Source organism: Pipistrellus kuhlii, unplaced genomic scaffold (genome assembly GCF_014108245.1).
Source record: "Pipistrellus kuhlii isolate mPipKuh1 unplaced genomic scaffold, mPipKuh1.p scaffold_m20_p_13, whole genome shotgun sequence".
Taxonomy (NCBI): Eukaryota; Metazoa; Chordata; class Mammalia; order Chiroptera; family Vespertilionidae; genus Pipistrellus; species Pipistrellus kuhlii.
In genome coordinates, this window is record NW_023425438.1 from 19,506,594 (window position 1) to 19,515,560 (window position 8,967).

The following is an 8,967-nucleotide window of genomic DNA, read 5'->3' on the forward strand; positions in this document are numbered from 1 at the left end:
TTCACCACCCTCACACCTGATCCTCCTCCAGTCTTCCCCAATTCCTGTCTACTCTATATTTAAAATATATACCAAATCAAACCACTTCTCACTCATGTTAAGCTCACTTCCCATCCCTCTCTGCCTTGGTGACTCTGGTCTTGCTGTTCCCTGAACACTCCAAGCTCATTCCTGCCTCAGGGTTGTCACATTTGCTTTCCCCTCAACTTGGAACATCCATCTATTCCTCAGATCTTTGCAAATTGCACTCCCAAGTCTTTTAGCTCTCTTGCCACACACTCCAAAAGAACTTCCCAAACTACTGTAACCAAAATGTCTCCTACTCCAACCATTCACCATGCTCTCTTATCTCATCCTCTTTTATGTTTCCTTACAGTACTATTACTGTCTAACATTAATACCATTCTCCCACCCTCCCCACCCCCATAAAAAGAAAACAATATGCTTACAACTCAGAGAAGGAAGAAAATTCATCTATGGGTACTGCAGGCTGGACCTTTAGTTTTGCTCTTCTTGGCAATGATGACATCTGGAAGAAATAGAACATGAAATCAGCATGATTTGAATCACCTGAATGACTAATGACTTATTTTGTCTGCAAAACATGTCATGCAAAACTAACACTCCAATAGCTCTGCTATTAGAAAATGCTGTCGGGCCAAGACCGGTTTGGCTCAATGGATAGAGCGTCGGCTTGGGGACTGAAGGGTCCCGGGTTCGATTCCGGTCAAGGGCATGTACCTTGGTTGCAGGCACATCCCCAGTAGGGGGTATGCAAGAGGCAGCTGATCAATGACTCTCTCTCATCGATGTTTCTAGATGTTTCTAACTCTCTATCTCTCCCTTCCTTTCTGTACAAAATCAATAAAAATATATTTAAGGGGGGGGGGGGGGAGAAAATGCTGTAAGGCCAAAACCGGTTTGGCTCAGTGGATAGAGCCTGGGCCTGCGGATTGAAAGGTCTCGGGTTCAATTCCAGTCAAGGGCATGTACCTTGGTTGTGGGCACATCCCCAGTGGGGGGTGTGCAGGGGGCAGCTGGTCGATATAACTCTCTCATCGATGTTTCTAGCTCTCTATCCTTTTCCCTTCCTCTCTGTAAAAAATCAATATATTAAAAAGAAAATGCTGTCGGGGTGAAAGGGGAGGGAATGGGGATCATTTAAAGCCCAAAAACAGGTTTCCCTTCTTATGTGGCTGCCAATTATAAGAGCAGCTAACACCTTTCCAATGATTTCAAAAGCCTGATGAGTGTGAGCCATCTTTGGTAAAAATATTAGCTCCTATAGGGTGACAATTCATAGTTTTTTTAGAATTTTATGCTTGAGTACACTACAAGTGTTTTTGATGGTATATCAGCAAATTATAAAGTTCTTTATTAAACTACATCTAAACTATAAACTATATTAAGCTGTAACAACTATTTTCCCTCTTCTATGTCTTCTTACAGTATAAAGAAGTTTATATGCAAAGTTGACAATATTGTTGACTAAGCAGCCACATTATTCTGAAAACAAGATAATCCACTCCCTTATAATAAAAGTTTCAATATTTAAATAACAATTACTAAAACCGTTGAAAAATATTTACCAAATCCAAAGGCCCAACTCTAAAAAATTAAGACAAATAGCCAGAAACATCATATGATACAGGAAATAAGCAGATTTATTTTAGTTGATAAATTATCTAGGGTTAAACTGTAGTTTAAAGACCAATGTTCTGCCGAAACCGGTTTGGCTCAGTGGATAGAGCATCAGCCTACAGACTGAAAGGTCCTGGGTTCGATTCCGATCAAGGGCATGTGCCTGGGTTGTGGGCACATCCCCAGTAGGGAGTGTGCAAGAGGCAGCTGATCCATGATTCTCTCTCATGGATGTTTCTAACTCTCTATCCCTCTCTCTTCCTCTCTGTAAAAAATCAATAAAATATATGTCATAGAATTAGTTACATTAACCAAAATTTCATCTATTTCCATGTGGTTTCTTTTTAATATATTTTTTTTAATATATTTTATTGATTTTTTTTACAGAGAGGAAGGGAGAGTGATAGAAAGTTAGAAACATCTACGGGAGAGAAACATTGATCAGCTGCCTCCTGCACACCCCCCACTAGGAACGTGCCCACAACCAAGGTACACGCCCTTGACCGGAATTGAACCCGGGACCCTTTAGTCCGCAGGCCAACGCTCTATCCACTGAGCCAAACCGGTTTCGGCTTAATATATTTTTATTAATATCAGAGAGGAAAGGAAAGGGAGATAAAAACATCCATGATTACAATCATTGATCAGCTACCTCCTGCACTCCCTACACTGGGAATCCATGCCACATGCCAGGTATGCCCTGACCAGGAATCAAACTGAACCGTAACCTCCTGATTCATAGGTCATCACTCAATCATTGAGCAGCACTGGCCGGGCTATTTCCATGGTTTCAAATACCTATTATCACCTACTTAACCCACACCTACTCCATCTCAATAAACTGCACCACCATCCACCTAAGATAGATGATTTTTTGCTAAGCCAGAACCTTCAAAAATGTTAACAGCTTCAATGAGCTATAATTGACATGAAATACACTGTACATGCATTAAAAGTACAAATTTGATGTTTTGGCATATGTACATCTCCACAACCAATACAATGAAAGTATCCATTATCCCCCAAAGTTTCATTTGCAAGTCTTTTTTTCTTTTTTTCATCTCCCACATCCAGTCTATCAGTAAGTCACAAATTTTTTCCTCCAAAATATATCTTAAATATCTTTAATATTCAGTGAGTCTTTAGTTCCCAGTATCTCTCAACTGGACTACTGTACTGGCCTCTTAACCGGCCTCTCTGCTTCCACTCTTGCCCCTACAACCCATTCGCCACATTATCAGTCCAGATCATTTAGAAAATGCTTAAAAACCATTTGGTAATCAAATCATATATATTGTTTACTATTGCCTTCTTAAGTGCCCGGCAGGACTGATCCCCCACCTACCTTTCTAACTATATTTACCACTTGCTAAATCTCCACAACCGTAGTTCCTATAACACTCAGTTCCTGTAACAAGCATGATTCTTTCACTCTGGATGGAGTACTATTCCTCCTGCTCACCAATAGGCTGGCTCCTGCTCATCTCTTAGTTTAGTATTTTAGGCCTAAAATGGGTGTCCTGGAAATAATATTATAGGACCCTGTTTACTTCCTTTATACTGTACTATATAACTTCTAACTATCCTTATTTATTGTCTGCATCCCCCTGCTTACTTCATGACAGTAAACACCATGAAGGAAGAAACCACGTTAACCTTATTCATTTCTGCATCCCACAGAGCCTGGCATGTAATAGCTGCTCTAGAACTACTTGTTCATTCAACATAAGAATATATTTTTAAATGGTCTCTAGAGGAATACTGTATGCATTTGTTTTCCCCATCACTATTAGGCAAAATCTCACCTGGCACTCAATGTTTCCTTGCAAAAGTAACGGTATGGAAGACCACTCTTATTCTTAGTGGCTGAGATATTCCAGTCTACCAAGCTGTCTTATTTCTCTCACACATGAGCATATTCAAATCAATAACTGTGATGAAACAATAACGGTTTCTGTGATGTTACTATGGGGAAAAGCACTAAACTAGGGCAATCGAAAATCAGGAGGACACGGAGAAACCTGCATACACACAAATATTAAAATAGGAAAAACCATAATTTAAAATTTTAACAAGTAGAGCAGAGGGGAACAGCTTTTTAAGAGGTAGCTAGAGAAGTTTCGAGAGGGGGGACGGCGGCGGCAGGAGGGGGTACCATCATAAGTGCTCTGAATGTCAGCAGATACCCAACTGAGTAATAAAAACAAATACTAGACCTGGAAGAGCCTCTGAAATCAGAGGCTTCCGGTCTTCTTTTATGAATGAGATCCAGTGAGGTTAAAGGGCTTATTCTAAGGGAAGAGCTATGTGGCAGAAGGAATAGAACCCAGAGCCCCAAAGCACCAAAACTAGGCCTTTTGCCCATTCCACATACATTACATTAATAACACGCTATCAAGTAGGAGGTTCCAGGAAAGTTCTAGGCTTTCCATTCCTACTTTCCTTGACAGCTGCTCGGCGCCTCCTAGACGCCAGGCGCGCTGCTGAGAATGAAGGGGATTCTGCCATGATCTGATCGCGAAAAGGATGCTTCCTCCCCATCTCTAGAAATCGGAGGTATAAAAACAATCTAGGTTTGCTTGGGCTTTCCTTGGCCTGCCGCGATGAGCTAAGAGCTGCATTTTTTTTTTTTTACGAAGACGCTACGAAGGGTTTTCTGGGTGCGAGTTGGTAAATACAGAACTCAAAACAGTAAAAACTTCTCACTTTTAAAAAGAGATGTTACTCCCTAAATGAGCGCTCAGAACTTTTTACATGGCCCCCATGACACCGGAGCCCGGACGCCGGGCTCAACCTAGCCCGCAGGCACACCGCCAAAGCGGACGCGCGGCTCACCTTCCCGCACCACGTATCCAGAGGCCCGGGATTCTGTGTGCGTGACCGCGTCTTCCGGTTCCCGCCGGAAGTTTTTCAAACTCCGGAAGTCCCGCCTCGCTGCTCCTTGACTGACTGCAGACAGGCTGAGCTCCCAGAGCGAAGGGTGGGAGGGCTGAGGGGGCGGGATGAAGGTGGAGCCTGGCGTCCAGCAGTTGCGGACCCGCCTCCCTGTTTTTCTTTCTCTGGAACTGCTTTGCTCTCTTTTTCATGACATTATTTGAATTTGCAGTAGAAAAATAAAAAACGCAATCAAGCTTTACACTCTCTAAAATCAATTTTTAAGGGTTTTTATTTCATTTGTTTCTTAGCGTGTTTCATTATTTCTTAAGATCCAACGTAGAGTTTTTTGCTTCAGAGTTATGAAAAGATCCAAATTTTCTGATTAGGTCTTCTGGTAAACCCTCACACAGCCCAGGAGGTTTCCTCCACCTTCACAGAAGAGTTTAGCCCTACAGCCATCATTATCTTACATTGGTCTCTCCCGCAATTTACTGCACTATCAAGTACACGTTTTAGAAACCTTGTTCTTTGAACCTGTTCTTACCTCCTCCGGCTTTAGCTTACCCCTTAGGTACCTAATACAAATGAGAGGTAAATACTCACTGAATTAATTGAGGCAAACACAGGTCCCAGTTACCCAAATTTCTTGGGCTAGAATGGAAAAGCCCTGCCCTATTTCATTTGTCAGATTCTTTGAAAGTGCTAGTAATCTAGTATCTTAGGTAAGCCCTCCTCCAGATCCAGTATTTCTGTTTCTCTTCCCTAAAAACACAAAAGTGGGTCTTATTTTCTTATTACAATGATTCCCAAGTATCTTAGCTTTGTGAACAAAAGGGGCCACATGCTAACCCAACAAGCTCAGGGAAGGCCTGCATGGTGGTCTTGCAAACTCAAAGACCTAAAGTAACTACAAAGGATGTTCTGAAATTAAACTTTAACTAAAAGCGCCTATCTGTCTTTTTGCATTTATGATAACATATCCTTGAAATGTCTGGGTAACTTGTAACTTCCCTTTTTTCCAGACCCCTTAGGCCACAACCAAATGCCCTTGGTGCCAGGACAGGAGATCATAAATTTCTTCATTGTTATTGTTACCATGTTAATTGTTGACTGTGAGCTATCCTGCACCTACCTAAGTATGTGTCTATTATTTTACTTTTTATCCAATCCCAGAGGTTCTCTCACCCTCCACCCACCTTTGCTTTCTTCTACCTCTCTAATCTATCACCAATGGATTTCATGTTACCCACCTAAGTCTCCTTCTTTAATTGCAAAAATAGGTGAAAAACTGCCATTTTCCAGAGCATTATTCCAATATGTTGAGATTTTGCTTCCCGGCTGTAGTCAACAGTTTGGCTCAAATAAACCACAAAAATTCATTACAGGTTTGAATGTTTTTACGTTAACAGCTCCATGTCCGTACCCTAAACCCCATGTTTTTTCACTAATCCAATTTTCCTTGAATACATTTTCTCAAAATCAGTTTCAGTATAAATGAAAAAAGTCTTGGGTGTTTTTTTTTTTATTTGTTTGTTTGTTTGTTTTTGATGATGTGTTTTTTGCCAAGCACACTAAACTCTAAACTCACAGAAACAGCCCCCCCAAAAAAAAAATAAAAATAAAAATTTGATTGTAAGATTAAGGAAATAAAGCTGTTGTTAGTTTAGATTATAATTTAGTATACCAAAACCCCGTGGATTTGTTTTAAAAAGCAGCTTTCTATGCTAATGACTCATTTCCAAGGACTCTGATTACTGAAGAGCTATTGAAATGACCCATGAATAGGCCTTACTACATACAGATTTATCCAAAGTAAACATAAATTTCACTGGATAATTTTTGCAGACTTTCTATTCTATATCTAAGATCCTTGGTTGGTAAGGATCAATTTCTGAGATTGTTTAGAGATTTTTTTTTCCTTCTTAATTTGTAGTCTTATGTTGCCTTTTGCAATGATTCCAGAAGGTCTGGCACTGTCTGCTACAATCTCTGTCTGCCCCACAATTTCTAGTTCTGAAAGAACACTAGGGAACACATTACAGTCCGGGATTATGGGAAGGAAACCCAGTTATCACAATAAACAATAGTAATTTACTATTTACTATTCACCTACTTTTTATAGTGCTATATAGGTTTAAGATAGAGAATAGTAAGGGTCAAGGTGAATCAATGTTCTACAAAATCTTTTAAAATAATTCCTATCCTAGAGGAATTTACAAGCAGGACTAGGGACTAGATACAGGCACAAGAGACAAACCCTTATAAACCCTGGCTGGTTGGCTCGGTTCGTTGGCGTGTCATCCCATGGTTGTCAGCCGAAAGGTTGCAGTTCAATTCCCATTCAGGGCACATACCTAGATTGCTGGTTTCATCCTCAATTGGGTCATGTACTGGAGGCAGCTGATCAATGTTTCTCTCACATCTCACATAGATGCTTCCCTCTTGCTCTTCTTCTCCTCTAAAATCAATAAAAACATATTTTCTGAGGAGGATTCAAAGAGAGACAGACAGACAGACAGACAGACAGGTCAACCAACCTATATAAGATTGTCCAGATTCAAGGGTTGGTAGTAGGTACACTGCACAGTGAGAATGAGAATAGGAATTGACCAGCATAGTAAAGTTGGACACTGACTCTCTTCTCTTCCACCAGGAATATCTGCTTTTCAGCTGGAGAAGAAAATATAAATAAATAGCATACCAAGCCCAAGCAGATTTGGCTCAGAAGATAGAGTGTCTGCCCACAGACTGAAGGGCATGTACCTTGGTTTCGGGCTTGTACCTGATCAAGGGCATGTACCTTGGTTTCAGGCTTGATGCCCGGCCCTGCTCAGGGTGCTTACAGGAGGCAACTAATCAATGTGTCTTTCTCACGTCAATGTACCTCTCTTTCTGTCACTCCCTTTCTCTTCCACTCTCTCTAATGGGAAAATAGCCTCAAAAATATCCTCAGGTGAAGATTAACCAACAATAAATAAATAAATAAATAAATAAATAAATACCTAGCAAGGTCATAGGACATCAGACATCTGGGAAAAATAAAAGTTGGGACAGGGTCCTCTAAAATTAATGTAGGTAGTGACCTACTTCAAAGGCAAGGAATACTGTCTAGAAAGCAGTTCCCTCAGAAGTTTGCAAGAGCTGTTCCCACTGAAAGCTGTCAAGGAAATTTTGTAATCACTAAGCATAAACCAGGCCCTACCACAAAAACTGCCTTTTCTCTCCAGGATCTTGCGCAAGCTATTGTTTACCTTTGGTTCTTAAGTGCTGAATTCCAAGAAATTCAGGGGTTTAGTCTGGGATAATCTGAACATCCACCTGAGACTATGCAGCACAGTTTGGGAGAAATGAAAACATGTTTTGGATTTGCCTGGAGGTTATTTGTTTTATTGCTCCAAAGCACACAGCTCCTCATGTGATATTCATTGGTATGTTGTTATTTGTATGTTATTGTCCATGTTTTCAAGTCACTTCCCTATGAGTTCTACCTTCTCAGGGAGACTATCATAATAGTAATAACATATACTCATTGATCATCTACCATGTGCCAAGCACTAAGTCAAGGCTTTTATATGTAATCGTATATTTGATTCGTATTTTAGCTCAATGAGACGTTGCTATTATTATGCTCTTTTTTATAAATGAGAAGATCAACCCTGACCACTGTGCCTCAGTTGGTTGGGCATTGTCCTGTGCACTGAAAGATTGCTAGTTTAATTCCTGATCAAGGCACATGCCTGGATTGTGGGCTTGATCCCTAGTATGGACCATGCAAGAGGCTGCCAATCCAAGTTACACCTTCAATATTGATGTTTCTTCTCCCTTTATCTTTCTCTAAAAAAAAAAAAAAAATCAATAAACTATTCTTTTTAAAAATCTTAAATGAGAAGACTAAGGTATAGATAAGTTAAATAACTCATCCAAAGACATATCAGCTATTAAATGCATTTCTGGGATTTAAACCCAGTACCCTTAAAGACATCCATATACCACCAACTCAAAGCAAAGATCTCTTTTCCCTCCACAATGGTAGTTAGTGCAAGACTCTGAATAATTGAGAAGGTACCCAGGTTTGATTCTGGTCAAGGGCACATGCCCAGGTTTCGGGCTCAATCCTCAGTTGGTAGGTGTGCAGCGGGCAGCTCATCAATGATTCCCTCTTATCATCGATGTTTCTATCTATCTCTCCCCCTCCCTTTATCTCTGAAATCAATAAAAAAATGTATTTTAAAAAGGACACAAATTCTTAATATAGATGCAACTGACTGCACTGAATTTTGCACCCACTAAATTGAAAGGTACTTGTCTAAGTCTAGGAACTAAGTATTAGTCATGTTAGTCTCTTCTTCAACTTCTTCCTTTACCTTCTTCAACTTCTTCCTTTACCTATATGCTGCCTAATAATGCCTGAAAAAGTACTCAATAAACCCTGGCCAGATATATCAGTTG

At 40.3% G+C, this 8,967-nt stretch overlaps 1 protein-coding gene across 3 annotated transcripts in view; it reads right to left on the minus strand.

Annotated features, from left to right (window-relative positions):
- SRBD1 (S1 RNA binding domain 1) overlaps positions 1-4,588 on the minus strand; it is a 154,113-nt gene extending 149,525 nt beyond the window's left edge. For 2 of the 3 annotated variants that reach the window (XM_036435207.2, XM_036435205.2), the window contains exons 1-2: positions 4,477-4,588; positions 450-529 (exon numbers count right to left, since the gene is read on the minus strand). In XM_036435207.2, the coding sequence (XP_036291100.1) occupies positions 450-529 (80 nt within the window). In that variant the 5' untranslated portion in view covers positions 4,477-4,588. Of the gene's footprint in view, positions 1-449; positions 530-4,347 lie in introns of all 3 variants that reach the window. The other variant, XM_036435206.2, reaches the window with a different exon arrangement.
- Positions 4,589-8,967: the final 4,379 nt, after the last annotated feature.